The 17,660-nt window shown below is 45.8% G+C and overlaps 1 protein-coding gene across 2 annotated transcripts; it reads left to right on the forward strand.

Annotated features, from left to right (window-relative positions):
• The first annotated feature begins 4,549 nt into the window (after positions 1–4,549).
• Positions 4,550–15,807, forward strand: sec23b (SEC23 homolog B, coat complex II component). Of its 2 annotated transcripts, none has more exons than XM_067259320.1 (19): positions 4,550–4,732; positions 6,341–6,563; positions 7,031–7,088; positions 7,284–7,370; positions 7,940–8,176; positions 8,945–9,030; positions 9,302–9,446; positions 10,191–10,349; positions 10,723–10,838; positions 11,235–11,358; positions 11,540–11,620; positions 11,816–11,905; positions 12,407–12,513; positions 12,884–13,037; positions 13,266–13,343; positions 13,673–13,834; positions 14,168–14,254; positions 14,588–14,809; positions 14,997–15,807. In XM_067259320.1, the coding sequence occupies exons 2-19, from the start codon at positions 6,343–6,345 to the stop codon at positions 15,084–15,086; spliced, it is 2,304 nt and encodes a 767-aa protein (XP_067115421.1). In that variant the 5' UTR covers positions 4,550–4,732; positions 6,341–6,342; the 3' UTR covers positions 15,087–15,807. The 2 variants fall into 2 exon arrangements, with proteins under 2 accessions (XP_067115421.1, XP_067115422.1); XM_067259321.1 differs by lacking the exon at positions 4,550–4,732 and adding an exon at positions 6,057–6,174.
• The last annotated feature ends 1,853 nt before the right edge of the window (positions 15,808–17,660 follow it).

Consider the following 17,660-nt stretch of genomic DNA (forward strand, 5'->3'; position numbering starts at 1 on the left):
TTGAAGACCTCCTTTTGCTTGACACCTGCCCCCTGGTGGTTGAAAAATATATTTAGATTTTCTTTTCGGAAGGAAGGGAAATGATGTGAGATGTGTCCACATCCAAAAATTACCCCCACCCCATCTTGCCCATTTTGCCTTCTTGCCTTGCCTCACCACCCTCACATCAGCACGGGTGTGTGGGGGTGGGGGGTGGGGGTGACAAATGCGTCTCATCCAGCTGCCACTTCTTTATCGGCCGTCTCCCATCAGCAACGCTTCCCCTTTTCTCTCTCTCTCTCTCTCTCTCTCTCTCTCTCTCTCTCTCTCTCTCTCTCTCTCTCTCTCTCTCTCTCTCTCTCTCTCTCTCTCTCTCTCTCTCTCTCTCTCTCTCTCTCTCTCTCTCTCTCTCTCTCTCTCTCTCTCTCTCTCTCTCTCTCTCTCTCTCTCTCTCTCTCTCTCTCTCTCTCTCTCTCTCTCTCTCTCTCTCTCTCTCTCTCTCTCTCTCTCTCTCTCTCTCTCTCTCTCTCTCTCTCTCTCTCTCTCTCTCTCTGGGTATGGAAAGGAGACACTCCTTAGTCGTGCAACACTGTCTGATGCAAGGCTGTCACAATGGATATTTAGTTCATTACATAGAATGATGAAGTGACCAAAGCAGTTGGTATTAGTTCTCAGTAAATGCAATACATTTTTAAGATGTCCAATTTAATTTACCCTGGGAACACCATCAGGAGGGATTTTGAGTGTGCGTGTAAACAATTATATTGCAAATGGAGCATCGGTACTGTCATGTTTTTCGCAAAAAGACACACAACAATTATTGAAAGGCAGGATCAGGCGCATGTTCACCCACAGGAGCGGGAGTACAAGCTACTCAGCGCCATCTACTGGTTTGAAGGATGTACTACATGAGAGTGTTGTCATTCTGGCACTTTGTAGATCATGTCGAATGAGTAGGCTGGTCAGCCTTATTTTAATTTTTTTAAGCAATCAGGGGTAACAAATGTCATGTAAACCACATGTAAATGAGGGGGCCCTGTGGATGCTTCTGGTAAGCATGTCACATTTCAAGTTTGTCAGATTTTCATAACACAGTATTAGCCCTAGAGTTATAAGGAAATGCTTAATTTTCAGGCTTCCCCTGCAGTACAGAAATAGTTCGACTTCAATAACGTAACAAATAATACTATTTTACATAAAGCAATTTAGACTGTACAGTCGGGTATCTATCAAACATGAAATTGACAAATCAAATACTATTGTTTTATGTAACATTATACTAAGTAGAGCAATTCATATGATACAAATACAATAAATGAGAAGTGGCTGGGTGAAGTGATTAGGGATCTAGAGAGGATCTGAGTTTTTCTGTTGAGCGGTTACGTTTTTATTGTCAGCGTGTTTATAAATTCAGTGGCTTCAGTTCTATAAAAATCCAAATAATAAAAGGCCTACATTTTCTGTTGACAACTGGTGGAGACACTTATTATACGGTGTGAGGGTGGGGCACAATTCAAAAGCAAAAATGTACTCAATCAGTTGAGGTTCAAGCACGGTCTTCTTCTAACTTCTGAGGACTATTTCCTATCGCAGTGCTGTAGTCTATCTATGTGAACTCAATTTCCCATGAATACCTTTGGTGAGGAAAAGTGTTTTTATATCTACCCATAACCTGCACGGGCGGGGTTCTCAGCCTGTCTTCGTGAAAAAGAATGCAAATGTCGATAACTCCGCCTGTACGGCGGACCTTGTAATATAAGTCGAAGAACGAGGGTAACTAGAGAGAGTACAATTTCTGGGGAAATTGTAGGGTGTGCTTGCTTGCGTCGGTTGCACAGGGGTCTGTATATTTTATATAAAAATGCATCGGGCCTACTTATTATTTATAAAGATTACATAGATTTAAAAGCATCTTTTTTTTGCTGCTCATTTACAACTCAAAATATGAGTGAAGTGTAGAATGAAATATGATGTCTTCTCATTTCCCCTGCAAGAGGCAGCTGACAGGCTGAATCAAAACGAATACATTTGGCAGACCGGTGTACAAATGGACCTAATCTCTATGACTTAAACGTCCTTTTAAGTTGTCCCTTCTCGTGATATTTTCAGGCATTTAGACTACTCATATTGCATTCATTCATTAATAAAGAACCCCCTTTTAAGATTATTCTACGACTTTACCGGCAGAAGATAGAATCGCGATTCAAACAGTACCATCTGCTAACTGAAAATATGCCCCCAAAAACGTAAATAAGCTTGACATTTATTTAGTGGAAAATAGCTCATTCATAAAAAGCTCACTGGTAGCGATCATTGTCAGTAACAACTCAAAATGCGATATAGCCCTGTGTGGAGAAGCTGCCCCGGTAAATTCTACTACTACAGTACAGTACTAGACTACTGCTGTGTTCGTCTTGATAGCGATTGCGTTGGTTGAATTCGATTAAACGTTCCGTTGTTAGGTTTAGGCTGAAATTAATTATTTTCATGAACAGATTGACAAAGTTTAGGCTGTGGCAATGAAGTTCAGGTTAGTAGTCAGATAGTTTCCCTACTGAAAGACTTTTGAGTAAGGGGAGTGCCATACATGTTCTGTTGCCGTTTGACTTAAACAGCTGAGGAGTTGTTGTTAGCTACTCACACTAGTGTCTCGGGTACAGTAGGCTACAGCGTTGCAGTGAGCTACACTGGTTTGAAACCACAGGTAATGGTAATTTCACCAACAAATCGTTTACTAATGTCAGAATAAATCCTACAACGAAAATGTATATGTGAGGAATGTTTATTTTAACGATTGAAAACAGATACATCATAGACCACTGTAGTATGTGTTGCCCGGGCAACACAGGCTAATGTCATGATGCTAATATGTCAGTGAAATAGTAGACTACTGTTTCCGAAAGTAGATGTACTTCCTTAATAATATCAGCTTATATTGTACATTACACATCACAATTGTGTGTCATATCACAAAGTAAAATGAGTAAATATTTATCACCCTGGCCTCTTTGCTTGTGGCGTTTCTGCAGCTGCCTTGCAGTAAAGCTATAGTTAGCCTAGCTATCCCCCAAGTTAACAGATGCGAAACGAATGTTCTGGCAAAGGTAGTCACGCGTGTTTTCGTGACATTATTGCAGACCGGTGTAAAAATTGACCTAATCTCTATGATTTAAACGTCATTTTAAGTTTTTCTCTTCTCATGATATTTTCAGGCATTTAGCCTACTCATATTGCATTCATTCATGAATAAACAACCCCTTTGAAGATTATTCTACGACGTTACCCGGCAGTAGAAGATGGAATCGCAATTCAAACGGTACCATCTGCTAACTGAAAATATGCCCCCCAAAACGTAAATAAGCTTGACATTTATTTAGTGGAAAATTGCTCATTCATAAAAAGCTCACTGGTAGCGATCATTGTCAGTAACAACGCAAAATGCGATATAGCCCTGTGTTGAGAAGCTGCCCCGGTAAATTGTACTACTACGGTACAGTACAGTACTAGACTACTGCTGTGTTCGTCTTGGTAGCGATTGCGTTGGTTGAATTGGATTTAACGTTCCGTTGTACGGTTTAGGCTGAAATTAATTATTTTCATGAACAGATTGACAACGTTTAGGCTGTGGCAATGAAGTTCAGGTTAGTAGTTAGATAGACTTTTGATTTAAGTAAGGGGAGTGCCGAACATTTTCTGTCGCCGTTTGACTTCCTAAACAGCTGTGTACTGTAGCTAGATGTTTTTGTAGTGTGTCTCGCGTAAGCTACAGCGTTGCAGTGAGCTACACTGGTTTGAAACCACAGGTAATGGTAATTTCACCAACAAATCGTTTTCTAATGTCAGAATAAATCCTACAACGAAAATGTATATGTGAGGAATGTTTATTTTAACGATTGAAAACAGATAACGCTACATCATAGACCACTGTAGTATGTGTTGCCCGGGAAACACAGGCTAATGTCATGATGCTAATACTTCAGTGAAATAGTAGACTACTGTTTCCGAAAGTAGATGTACAGTACTTCCTTATTAATATCAGCTTATATTGTACATTACACATCACAATTGTGTGTCATATCACAAAGTAAAATGAGTAAATAGTTATCACCCTGGCCTCTTTTCTTGTGGCGTTTCTGCAGCTGCCTTGCAGTAAAGCTATAGTTAGCCTAGCTATCCCCCAAGTTAACAGATGTGAAACGAATGTTCTGGCAAAGGTAGTCACGCGTGTTTTCGTGACGTTAGTGACGCAGTGACGTTAGTAACGTCAGTGACTGTGGCTAGCAAATTAGCCACCGTTAGCTTCACTTTTCGCCACAAAAACTTAACTTACGCTTAAACCATGCAACGGAACGTAAATTCCAATAGAAGCAACTCAATTGCTACCAAGACGAAACTTTTGACACCTACGTTGTCTATGTAGGCCAAGTATTTACTGAGTTTTAGGGGGGCAAAAAGAAAAAAAAAAAATAATAATAATAATATATATGTGAGAGAACAAAGGTTGTGCTCTCGCCGAAGGCTTGAGCACACCCAATGACATCGCAGAAGGGAGAGCCAATAGCAAAGTGGTGGATTTGTAGTAACACGTCATTCTAGTGAAGTACAGGAACCGGCCGGGGAACACCCCCAGAGTCTTGTGTCTCTCATTCTGTTTGCCCGTCGGCATTTATCGCCAGATGCTGATGTAAATCGATCAAAACAGTCTCATATTTATTTGTATTCTTCTGGACCTACGACCGAAAGCACGAAAGAGGTGAGTAGCTCCGGTATTTCCGCCCGTATCAATTCGCAAAAGTAGGCCACTTCTTTCGCATTCGACAAGCGTATAGGGAACGCCGACAAAACGGGGTTAGGCCTGTTTATCCTTAACCTATGTGCTACAACACAGAATCAATCTTCATGCTAACAATAATCGTATTAATTGTTTCCGTTTTGGTTTTGGTTTTATTATTTATGCTAATTTCTAATTTTCACAAATAGGCGTGTCTCTTACACTGGGGTTGAGAGTAACGCTGTTTCTATGACTGTCGCAGGCTATGCTACCTAACCCTAACGGTTTGAACCTAACATGTCTGTTTAATGCAATTAGGTTGTATTCTCTATATACAACTGTACGTGTTTGTACATTTGCTGTTTAATAAATAATAATACATTATTAGTTTTAGGTACACTTTTGAACTTGGACTTTAAGTCGTCATTTCTTGGGTCTTAAACTTTTTTTCTTGGTAAGGATTTTGTAAGAAGGGCTGTAAATAGTCCAGGAAATCCCGTTTAAATTAATCAGGTTGTGTAAACCCAAAATCAATACTATTTGTAGTCAAAGTGCTCTCACCCCAGCCATTGTTTGCTGCCAAAGGTTCTACTTTGACTCTGAGGGGAAAGGAAAGTGTGTGTGTGTGTGTGTGTGGATGGATAAATAGATAGATATATAATCTCCCATATCTTATATGTAATGGGAACACGTTCATAGACTAGAACTGACCACTTCTGATACATACAGTTAGGTCCATATTATAAGTATTTGGACATTGACACAATTTATCATTTTGGCTCTGTATACCACCACAATGGATTTGAAATGAAACAATCAAGATGTGCTTTAAGTGCAGAGTTTCAGCTTTAATTTCAGGGTATTTACATCCAAATCAGGTGAACAGTGTAGGAATTACAACACATTTCATATGTGGCCCCCCCCTTTTTAAGGGACCAAAAATATTGGACAAACTAACACTGTACCAATGGCAATAATGTAAGGAAAGCAATAGGGAATTGTCAACCTGTTATAGCCTTGCCCTTGATGACCTGTCAGTCTGTAGTTGATATAGCTGTAACTATGGTCTACCTAATGTAGATCATTATTTTGAGCAGTGTGTAACACCCACTGCATACCTGACCATTTGGGCTGAAGCGTAAACGGAAGGAGTGACCAATATTTGTGATGCCGGTGCATAAAAATAGTTCCCAGGTCTCCTATTCACTCGCATTCATTCATGAAAAACATGCAGAGCAGGTTCTTCGGATGACACCCATCGTCGTCAAGCTTGTTCCACCTACGCAAGTGGAGGAAACCTCATGAAAAGAGTGTTCCTCCGTCTCTCCAGCCAGTATCTAAAAGCAGTTTGAGAAGGAAAGACGAATCAGGGAGGACTAATAAAGCCGAAGCTAGTTTTTGTAGACATTGACGAGCCCTACAGGGTAGGTCTTTTTTGGCTGTCGTTGACAGAGACTTCTCTCAGGACTAGTTCCAAAGCCGACTGTACTTTGTGGCTGACGCTGAGCCGACGGATGCTACCCAAAGTACGTTAGCCAAATGGGCTAACCTCTTGTCTCTTGTACTTCTTCCCTTCTCCTTTCGAAACAGTCATGGCGACCTACCAGGAATTCATCCAACAGAACGAGGACCGGGACGGCGTACGTTTCAGCTGGAACCTGTGGCCTTCCAGCCGGCTGGAGGCCACCAGGCTAGTGGTGCCCGTCTCCTGCCTCTTCACCCCCCTGAAGGAGAGGCCTGACCTGCCGCCAGTCCAGTATGAACCCGTCCTCTGCAGCAGGGCCAACTGCAAGGCTGTGCTCAACCCGCTATGGTGAGTGTGTGTGTGTGTGTGTGTGTCAAGGGCATTTGCTATGAAATATCTTGGGGTTGGAAGAGATCATTATGGGAAAATCCCTTTGTCAGTCATTCTTATGGTCTTGTCTAAGACTTGGCATCATCTGTGGAGTTTTGGGAAATGTGCTCAAAGGAGTTTTGTCAGGTGGTGTTGTTAATGTGAATGTCACTCAGACTTTGGTTTGTTTTTTGATTCCACACTGAGTGGAACCAAAGATGCGGAGGAACCTGTATTTATTTGCATATTAATGGAATTTGCGCACCCATGCTCAAAGAAATGTGAGTTATTGAAAGAATGTTGTGGTAGCCAACACCGGTATAGGTGTGCTGCCGGCATCCACGCCTGGTGAATATGATGTATTAGAGTACAAAATGTCAAATATTTCTGTTAATACTTTACAGCCCTTTATTGACAGCCACCTTTTTTTGTTGCTTTGTTTGCAGCCAAGTCGACTTCAGAGCCAAGATATGGGCGTGCAATTTTTGCTTCCAAAGAAACCCAGTAAGTAGCTGAAATACTGTCAATTACATTTTCGTCACTGTCAAATGATTGGTCGTATGCCCCACATCAAAGAGATTCCTAATAACCATATATTTAATGCTCCATCATTGTTTATCTGCTAAATTATTGGCTGCATGTGCAAGTCTTTATTTGTTTAGTACAAGTGGCTAATTGACCTTTGACCTTGTTTCACAGTTCCCTCCATCCTATGCAGGCATTTCAGACGTGAACCAACCAGCTGAACTCATGCCACAGTTCTCCACCATCGAGTACATAGTTCAGGTAGATGCATACATGGAACCCTAAGGCTGTACTCTGAACCTGACACAATATACAGGGACAAACTGTACAGTACACACACACACACACATACCTCAGACCTTCGATAAACATCTGCTGCCATTTCACATACATGTTACGTGTATTGCATCATCAGAACGAAGTTCCAACTGAAAACTTTTTTTTTTGGTGTGTTTGAGCTTTTTTCAGAAATGTGCTTGTTTGTTGCTCGGCTCTTGTTAAGCACCAAGCAGAAATACACAATTAAATATGAATGAGGTTTTAGGCTCAGTGCTTTTGAGGCCGGAGAAGATATTCCATTACATTTATGCATTTAGCAGACGCTTTCATCCAAAGCGACTTCCAAGAGAGTTTTACAAAAGTGCATATTGAACTACAATGTCAAAAATATCGCCAGGGCCACATTTGTCATTTTACAATCGCCGATAACACTGACTCGGCTGTTCTAGAGAAGTCTTATCACATTGAAGGGCCACATACGTGCTCTCACACACACAAACACAACCCCCGTGGGCTGACCCCCCCCCCCCCTCCCTCCCCTGCCTCTCCAGCGCGGCCCCCCCACCCCGCTCATCTTCCTGTACGTGGTGGACACCTGCCTGGAGGAGGAGGACCTGCAGGCGCTGCGCGAGTCCCTCCAGATGTCCCTGTCCCTGCTGCCCCCCGACGCCCTGGTGGGCCTCATCACCTTCGGACGCATGGTGCAGGTCCACGAGCTCAGCTGCGAGGGCATCGCCAAGAGCTACGTGTTCCGCGGCACCAAGGAGCTCTCCTCCAAGCAGATCCAGGTGAGGGGGGAGTCGGAGCGGGGAGGGGTTGGGTTGGGTGTGTGGGGGGGGGGGGGGGTATATGGGGCAGGGACATCTGTGGTGTGTTTGGGCGCTGTGCGTGCCATCCCGCTTCGGTTGGGGGGGGGGGGGGGGGGGGGGTTTGCACAAATGTTGAATTGTGTCTCTGTGTTTTCATTGTTTGAGAATCCAGTGCAGCTCGGGAGAAGGCCTTTTGGGTCGGCTGTCTTTTTTTTTTTATCCGTCTTTTGCTGGTAGGAGTGGAACCAAATGGTCTCCGCATTTGGTTCCGAGAATGTGCAGGACGTGATCTAGGTCAATGTTCAGGATCTATTGAATTCGAGAAATACAATGTGTAGAAAAGACTCCCCTCATTGTCTTTGTGAGGAGTTGAGTTTCATCGCTTTTGAGGAATTCTAAGGCCAATGCGAGGGCAATGGAATGGCAGGCATTGAGCCGATCCAGGTCAACCTCTTAGATAAGAATGGTCAACGTCAATTTCGACCACATGAATGGGTTATATGATCCATATCTAGGATAGTTTGCTCCAGTGAAGAGTGGATGTTTATGGGAAACGTTTAGCCGTGTTCAGTTTCAATTTCGGAAATTTTCAATGGCATTTACGTACGAGCGTTTTAGTCCTCCTAACCTATTTATGGGTGTCAACAAAGCATGACTGCTTAAAAAGGTGCCGTGATACAAGATCAACATCGTTGATGAGATGTTCACATATCATTGTATTTGTGTGTGTGTGTGTGTGTGTTCCAGGAGATGCTGGGACTTATGAAGCCGGCTGCCTCCGGCCAGCAGGGTCGTCCTGTGGCCCCCCATGACGCAGCAGCCTCCTCCTGCAAGTAAGAAGCCAGCCGCCCCTTCACCGCCGTGTGAAAGCCGCTTCGCCTAGACACAAACACACTCGCAGAAGTACTTGCTTTCGCTCCCAGAGACCAGTGGAAAGGCCACTAAAGAAAGAAATCATGCGACGGGATTCGGACATGGCTGGCTCAAACGAGCGACAGAACCCAAGTCTTCCGTTGTCGAGTTAGGAGTCAAAAGAACGACTGCTTTAAACCGCCTGGGCTGTCGTGTCTAATCCTGCATGTCGTGGCCCACCCCTGCCTCCAGGTTCCTCCAGCCGGTCCATAGGGTGGACATGAACCTGACCGACCTGCTGGGAGAGCTCCAGAGAGACCCCTGGCCTGTGCCCCAGGGCAAGCGGCCCCTTCGCTCCACCGGCATAGCTCTCTCCATCGCCGTGGGGCTGCTGGAGGTACACACACACACACACACACACACGCGCGCATTACAACACGCCCTCCTAAACTGAACCTTGTCCTCTCCGATGTGCCACATGGCATCCACACACACACACACGAGCTTGATAGCACACTTATCTCCAAAGTGTTACGTTTTGTACTGGATGTCCGCGGTTCAAAGGTGAACCTCTTTCTCTTTGCCTCTGTGTTCTTCTCTGTTACTCCTCGTTTGTCTTTCTTACTTATCTGTCCTGTTATGAAACAGATGGGGGGGTGGGGATCTGTTGTTTTCTCCAAAGCTGGCAACATTTGATGATGGCACATGTCCTTTCTCTCCACGTGGTCAACTAGGAGTCACTTATACTCAACACATGTTAAATGCCCCAATTTTTTATTTCACTTTCACCATACACCCCCGTTGCTTATTTTTCCCCTCAACATTTCCATCGCGAGCGCATGTGCGCTTATGCAACTCCCTCCTTCAGGCAAGTGACATCTCTTTGAAGCTTTAGTGAAGCTCAAGTTCAGTACGGGTTGAGGAATCAACAGTGAAGGCAACTGTTCCGCTTTGAGGGGCGATGTGCTTTTAAACCGGAAACAAACCGTTGACCCCAACGTAACGCAACGGCTGTCAGGTTAGGGAGGGGGGGTGGGTATCCTCAAATCATTCGAGCGCATCACCCCTTTCCAATGATGGCCTCGGTGCTGTACGCCCTCCACCCTTACTGACCGCAGCCCTCCTCCGTCCCCCACCCTAGGGCACGTTCCCCAACACAGGGGCCCGCGTGATGCTGTTCACGGGCGGCCCCCCCACCCAGGGCCCTGGCATGGTGGTGGGCGACGAGCTGAAGACCCCCATCCGCTCCTGGCACGACATCCAGAAGGACAACGCACGGCACCTGAAGAAGGCCACCAAGGTGAGGGCGCCGGTCGCTAACGGTCGTGATAACGGAGAGTGACCTGATAACACGCTATTTTGCAATCAATGCTAATGCTGTCAGTGATGTGTGAAATGGTGTTAATGAAATCTCCTGTGCATTTCAAATCAAGCTCCTCCGCTCTATTTGGTTTATCAAAGTCTTACAAATGTTAATCTTTTTTCAATAACTTTGGATTTATCTGTGGGTAGCATTCAAAAAAACTCCAAAGGTGCACCTGAGTGCTTTGAAACAAAACCGTTTATACCGTGTTGCTAAGGTACGCTCAAGGGTAACGTTCAAGAACCCAACAACTGTTTCCATGGCTTAAACTAAACCAAGTCCTTCTGCTGGTGTGTGTGTGTGCGCGCAGTACTACGAGGCTCTGGCGAACCGGGCGGCGGTGAACGGCCACTGCATGGACATCTACGCTTGCGCTCTGGACCAGATGGGCCTGCTGGAGATGAAGTGTTGCGCCAACCTTACTGGGTCAGTACCGCCCAGACAACCAGACTAGATGTGTGTCTCTATACAGCTGGATGGATATGGAAACACATGGTAGATGTATGTCTCTGGATACATTTCTTTTAATCGACACAGTGCTACTGTCTATTCATGATATGGTACCCACATGATATGGTACTCACAAACCGTTAAAGAGCTGTACTCCTACTCCACACTATTATGCTAAACCTGAGGTTTAGCACAATAGTGTGGAAGTGTGCTATTGAAAGGCTGGTTTGAAACTAATTTTCATATATTTTAATTTTTTTACCCTGCATGTTTGTATCCTGCATATTTCCCGACACTGTTCAACTTAGTATTTGTTTGATATGTACCAAAACTTCACAGCCTTTTGAAGTTTTCCTTCTCCTCCTTCTCCAGGGGCCACGTCGTCATGGGCGACTCGTTCAACACCTCGCTCTTCAAGCAGACCTTCCAGAGGGTCTTCAGCAAGGACTACAATGGAGAGTTCCGGATGGCCTTCGGAGGCACGCTGGAAGTCAAGGTAAGACGCGCTCGCTGTCCGGGCGAGGATATCGCTAACGTGTTTTCTGTGATGGGGGGGGGGGGGGGGTGAGAAAATACAATAAAATAGCTTTCATTTTGTACAGACTCCCCCCCTTCGGGTGTTGAATCCGTTGTCGGACGGAAGCTGAGTTGTCTTTTCTCTCGCTCTCTCTTTGCAGACGTCGAGAGAGCTGAAGGTGAGCGGCGCCATCGGCCCCTGCGTGTCCCTCAACGCCAAGGGCCCCTGCGTCTCCGAGAACGTGAGTCCCTCGACGGCGCAAACTCCAACCCGACCTCTCCTTTCCTCCAATCACCTCCCTCCCATTAAAGGATTTTCATTGAACGCCTTAAGCATTTTTGATGTACCTAACCCTTTTGGTTATAACTCCCCTTTTCGTCGGTACGACTGTGTTTTCCATCGACCCATGTTTTTGTTGTTGTTGCGTGTCCTCCAGGAGATGGGGATCGGAGGTACGACCCAGTGGAAGATCTGCGGCCTCAATTCCTCCTCGACGTTGGCCATGTTCTTCGAGGTCGTGAACCAGGTACTTGACGGTTGCTGCAGTAAAAGAAAGAAAGAAGAAAAAAGTTAGCCTTTGTCCCCCGCTGATCCTCCATCTCCTCAATCCCACTCCAATTTTAGTTTTGTTTTTGAGTGTCGTCTGCGATGAAGTCACGACAGAAATCCCTCCTATAATCGAATCAACGGGAAACGGACGATGGTTTATACTTCTGAATGGCCGTCGTTCCCGCCTCTCTCGCCCTCCCTTGTTTTGAAGCAATCGGTAGCCTGACGGGATTGGGTTGATGAATGCCGTGTTGCTGATCAGATTAGTGCAGAGCCTCCTCGCTGTGAGGGGTGGAGGAAGGGCCACAGGCGGGTCGTCTCCATTCGTACTCCGGGCAGGATCTCATTACCCGCGCCGGCGGGATCATCTCCCTCAGGCCCTGGACAAGGATTGTCTAGCTGGGAATCTGTCGTTGATGGCAGACGTTCGCGTGTTGCGTTTCTCAACCTCTGACTTGTTGTTGTTGTTGTTTTGCAGCACAACGCGCCCATCCCGCAGGGCGGCAGAGGGGCGGTGCAGTTTGTCACCCAGTACCAACACTCCAACACCCAGAAAAGGATCAGGGTCACCACCATCGCCAGGAAGTAAGCCCTCCCCACATCTCCCTCTCTCTCTGGGTCACTCTTTCCTTTTTCACTCTCTCTTCCGTGTCACTCTCCTTTCTCGACGCGTCTCTTTCTCTCTCATCTCCCCACTCGCTCCCAGGCCGCGTGGCTCTTGTCAGCTTTCGCCCTGCTCGACAAACGAGGACGTGGCATCTGGCCCATCCTGTTCAAACATGGGCGTGATGTGGCATGTGTACATTTAGTTGCTGTGTGTGCATGTTTTTTTTTTTTTTACACGCGTCACGCAGCCTCCTCCCTTCTTCCGTCACTCACCTCTCCCTCCCTCTGCCCTCTCCCTCTGCCCTCTCCCTCCGCCCCCTCCCTCCCTCTCCCTCCGCCCCCTCCCCAGCTGGGCCGACGCCCAGTCACAGATCCAGCACATCGAGACGTCCTTCGACCAGGAGGCCTCGGCCGTGCTCATGGCCCGCCTGGGCGTGTTCCGGGCCGAGTCGGAGGAGGGGCCCGACGTCCTGCGCTGGTTGGACCGACAGCTCATTCGCCTGGTGAGTGACGGTCGCCCGCCGACCAATCCCCGTTTAGCAAATCCCCCCCCCCCGTCCCGGGAAAACGGACCGGTATCGTTTGACGTCAGTATATGGTTCAGCGCCAACTGGGAGTAGTTTGCCATGTGTGCTTTCAATAGAAGTCGAGGACAATAGATTCATTGACGTGCGAGATTATCATGTTACGGTTCTTCAACACGCTGACGCTGCACGTTTTTGTCTCCGCAGTGTCAGAAGTTCGGTCAGTTCAACAAAGACGACTCCACCTCCTTCAAGCTGTCGGAGTCTCTCTCGCTCTACCCACAGGTAAGGCTGCCGCCCAGTGGTATCTTGTGGAACTGCAAACCACTCCTACACTGTGTAGAAATACCGTCATGCTTTGAACGCCGATTACATCTAAACAGTTGATGGATGTTAAAGCAGGCATGTGATTGAAATGGGCGAAATGATATTATACAGTACCAGTCAAACGTTTGGAGACACATTATAAAGTTTAATATTAAGGATTTTTGTTTTGATTGATTTGACAATATTTGTGACACTTTCACAATTACAGTTCGTGAAAATTGAAAAAACGATGAAATCCGTCAAAAGTAGTCATCGTAATAATAACCTCTACATTTTCCCCTCCACAGTTCATGTTCCACCTGAGGCGGTCGCCCTTCCTGCAGGTGTTCAACAACAGCCCAGATGAGTCGTCCTACTACCGCCACCATTTTGTGCGCCAGGACCTGACCCAGTCCCTCATCATGATCCAGCCCATCCTCTACTCGTACTCCTTCCACGGCCCACCAGAGGTCAGCCTGCCAACCAATCACCTTCCTAGAACCCCCAAGTCAGACTAACCAATCAGCAGGACACAAGCTTAAGTCACTTCCTGTTTCCTGTAGTGCGCCGCTGATAAAAATGCATCTTCCCCCTATTCTCATGTTATCTAACAAAACCACAGATGGAACACACTATCATATCATATCAAACATTTCTATACGAGTAAGCCGTTATTATAACGGTATACGAAAAGAACAAATTCCTACAGTAGTGATATGGTCTTCCCTCCATATTGCTGTAAAACGTGACTTGTCTGAGGTGGAAGGTGTGACATGTTGTGTCCCCTCTCCCCCCTCCTGCAGCCCGTGCTCCTGGACAGCAGCAGCATCCTGCCTGACCGCATCCTCCTCATGGACACCTTTTTCCAGCTGGTCATCTACCACGGAGAGGTGAGACTTCCTCACCGGGGCGGTCCCCCGCGTTCGAACTTCCTGTGTCAAGCGACTTTTTGGATTACCATTGTCACGGCTGTGGGCCTTTTAAAAAAAAAAAAAATATGTCGCTGTGCGCCTGTGTGAAATGCTAAGTGCATTTTTGCACAGATGGCATGTCAATAACTTGGTGGTCCCTTTTCGCAGAAAGTGTTTGTAAATACAAAGAATCTATATAATCTCCCCTCAGCTGCCCTCCCACAGTCTCTCCACAGCCCCTTCGAACATCTGGACATGAGAGCCAAAGAGGCTCGTTGACTTGACGACCCATCCTCCTCCTTTCCTCCCCAGACCATCGCCCAGTGGCGCAAGGCGCGCTACCAGGAGATGGCCGAGTACGAGAACTTCAAGCAGCTGCTGCAGGCGCCGCTGGACGACGCCCAGGAGATCCTGCAGACGCGCTTCCCCATGCCCCGCTACGTGGACACGGAGCACGGCGGCTCGCAGGCCCGCTTCCTGCTGTCCAAGGTCAACCCCTCACAGACCCACAACAACGCCTACGGCTGGGGACAGGTACGGTCAAATCCTCCCCGCCCCCGAATCCCCCCCCCTCTCCCTTCTCCATCCAGACTCCAAATGAAGCTTGTTGGACAGCACTCGGATGACGTGTATTATTAACCAGCTGTTTCGCGAGGTCTCGTCGGTTAAAGAGCTAGGCGTGGTGAGACTCATCCCGTTTTATTCCTCCCCCCTTTGCCAGGAGTCCGGTGCCCCCATCCTCACAGATGATGTCAGCCTACAGGTGTTCATGGACCACCTGAAGAAACTGGCCGTGTCTAGCGCCGCCTAAGAACCCCTCCACCTAAGACCAGGACCAAAGTGAAGGACGGAGAGAGAGAGGGAGAGAGAGAGAGAAAGATTCCTATATACATATAGGGTCCCTGTAACATTTCCATTTTCCAGTATGGCCACGGATGAACACTTGACCACAATCACCATCCATACTGAAAAAGCCATATTAATATTACAATTCTCTTATGTAAAGAACTTTCTGACCATTTTTACTGACATTCCCTCCCATCCTCATAATTTAGGTTATTAATCTTCTTTTTTTTTTTTTTTGTCTGTGCTGTAATGTGTAGCTACTGTAGCAAATTGGTGGTCAATGCTGCTTGATGTGCTTTTGACTATAATCCATGTCCCCACCAAGTTCACAGCATGTGTACATTCCTAGAAAGACCCTTAATGGCAAGAACCATGTTTTGATGAATGGAAGTCTATTATTATTATCGTAAGGGTACTGTTAATAACTGAATACGCAGACTAGAATTTCAATGAAGAACATGGCTACTGTAAACTCTAACAGATCTTATAGGCCACTGATACTTTACCCTATTTCTTCCTGCCTGTCTGAATTTTTCTACTAATCTTCTCTCCCACCCCACTACCCACAATTTTCCAAGACAGACTGTTCCTAATGTCAACATTGTATTGTATTATAAAAGCAAAACAGTAATTGGCCTGCATTTGGTTTTAAGTATCAAGCATATAAAAGTATGCCATGATAACTATTCTAAGGCTCGAAATCCATTCATTTATTCATTTGTAAAGGGTCGACCTGCGTCCGAACAATGATTACAGTACCATATCAGAGTCTCACAACCCCACGCGGCTCAATAAAAGACCGTATTTCATGGCTGGTTGAGAGAGCCTGGGGGTTTCTGTCAGACAGTCCAAGAACGTTTGTGTAATGCTAGCGAGACAGCGTGCGGGTATGTTAGCTGGCAACATACTTACACCAGATGTCAGATTCACCTGGCAGGTGAAAGGGCTCACGAAAGACTGAAAACAACAGTTGACCTATTCATAGTCTGAATTAAGGCCTCCATTAAGCTCAGGCTACTGCAGTATCACTATAGACTAACACGCAATCACGTCAAACCACTCACACAATCCATGTCACCGACAGTCCACTGTAAGCTGATGCTAAGCAGTGCAGACACAGTATGATTTCGAGGATCTGAGAGGAACAGATTACGAGGACTAATCCTTACACGGATTCCACTCGTATCGGCTTGGAACGGGAGTTGTCGGGAAAAAGTACAAATGAGGTATATGTCTATCTAGCGCCTTTAATGGCTGTAGCCTGTTTCGTGGTGCATATGCTTTAAAATACCACAGAGGCAGATAAAAGAGCATGCCCATTTAGCCTGTTGCGCCACTCACAGCACTGTGTTCTATAGCTACATCTAAAAGCTGTATCTATGCTTTTAGTTTTTTACCATAATAGAATATGTGTGTCTAAACACTAGAGTGATAGATTAAAAAGGAAAAATCAATCCCCCACGCTATCCCTAATCTGCTGTGCTCATTTAAGGCATAGAAGCAAACTGCAGCTTTATAGCCTAGTGATGATTGATTCATTCACAGGCATCTAAAAGTATTTCATTTCCTGTCCACAGCAAAATACCGGTTATTTTTTATACAGATCATCGTCACTGATGCCTTTGTCAATCTGTATCTAAAAGCTTAAAGCCAAAGCCTTGAGAAAATATTGTCTTATCTTTGAGAATCATGAAAAATGAAATCCTTCGGCTCAAGTTCTGGACTAGCGCATTCATGAGCCAGATTCTGAGGCCTGTCTTCCTAGTTGCGTAATAATTCTATGGCGAGAAAGCAATACGAAATACAAGTTACGGAACACAGAGTGAGTAAGCTGAATGGAAACTTTCCAAAGCAAACTGAGATCTTGGGAGCATATCTCAACAGTAGCTTTCTTCATTATACATCCTGAATGTGCTCTGATTTAGGAATGGCTCTCAACGTTATCAAACCTATAAACATGAGACACAGGATAGGAGACCACAACACGGAGCTGGAAACGACGCCATTAGGGACTGTGAAGGAGAGCAGATCGAGAGGTGGGACCCCTAAGTAGACGAGGAGAGGAGGAGACCACAGAAGGAAGGGGGATGCAGCTAGGACAGAGGAGGTGAGGAAACCATGAAGGATCTACGAGAGGGCAAGAGACATGTTTTATGTTTGACTGTTAAAAGATGGCCCAATGAATCCCACTCACATCCTCCCAGACAGTTGTTCAAGACACGATATCCATTCTCGTCCGTTTCATCCACTTCCCAGAGGCTCAATGGCATTGAAACCTGACATGAAGTTGAGGCTGAGAAGATATTAAAAAAATGGGTGTGACTGACTCATATCACTCAAGCAAGAATATTAGAAATATTAAGAACAATAAGAGCTTGGACTTGCCTGTGGATTCACTCATAACCCTACATGTTTATATGAGGTCATGACAGGTGCGTGTGCATATGTCTTGCATGTGTTGAATAGTTTCAGCTAAAACAATCATTCTGTAGTCATTTCATGTGGCGAGTTATCATTTGCATAAACCCTAGAAAGTTAA

Source organism: Osmerus mordax, chromosome 21 (assembly GCF_038355195.1).
Source record: "Osmerus mordax isolate fOsmMor3 chromosome 21, fOsmMor3.pri, whole genome shotgun sequence".
NCBI classification, from domain to species: Eukaryota; Metazoa; Chordata; class Actinopteri; order Osmeriformes; family Osmeridae; genus Osmerus; species Osmerus mordax.

Bases quoted from the DNA above. Each gene is read 5' to 3' on its own strand.
- sec23b (XM_067259320.1), top strand. From the start codon at position 6,343: ATGGCGACCTACCAGGAATTCATCCAACAGAACGAGGACCGGGACGGC. The intron at 9,031-9,301 runs GTAAGAAGCCAG...CCCTGCCTCCAG, and splicing joins GCAGCAGCCTCCTCCTGCAA to GTTCCTCCAGCCGGTCCATA. The intron at 11,906-12,406 runs GTACTTGACGGT...GTTGTTTTGCAG, and splicing joins TCTTCGAGGTCGTGAACCAG to CACAACGCGCCCATCCCGCA.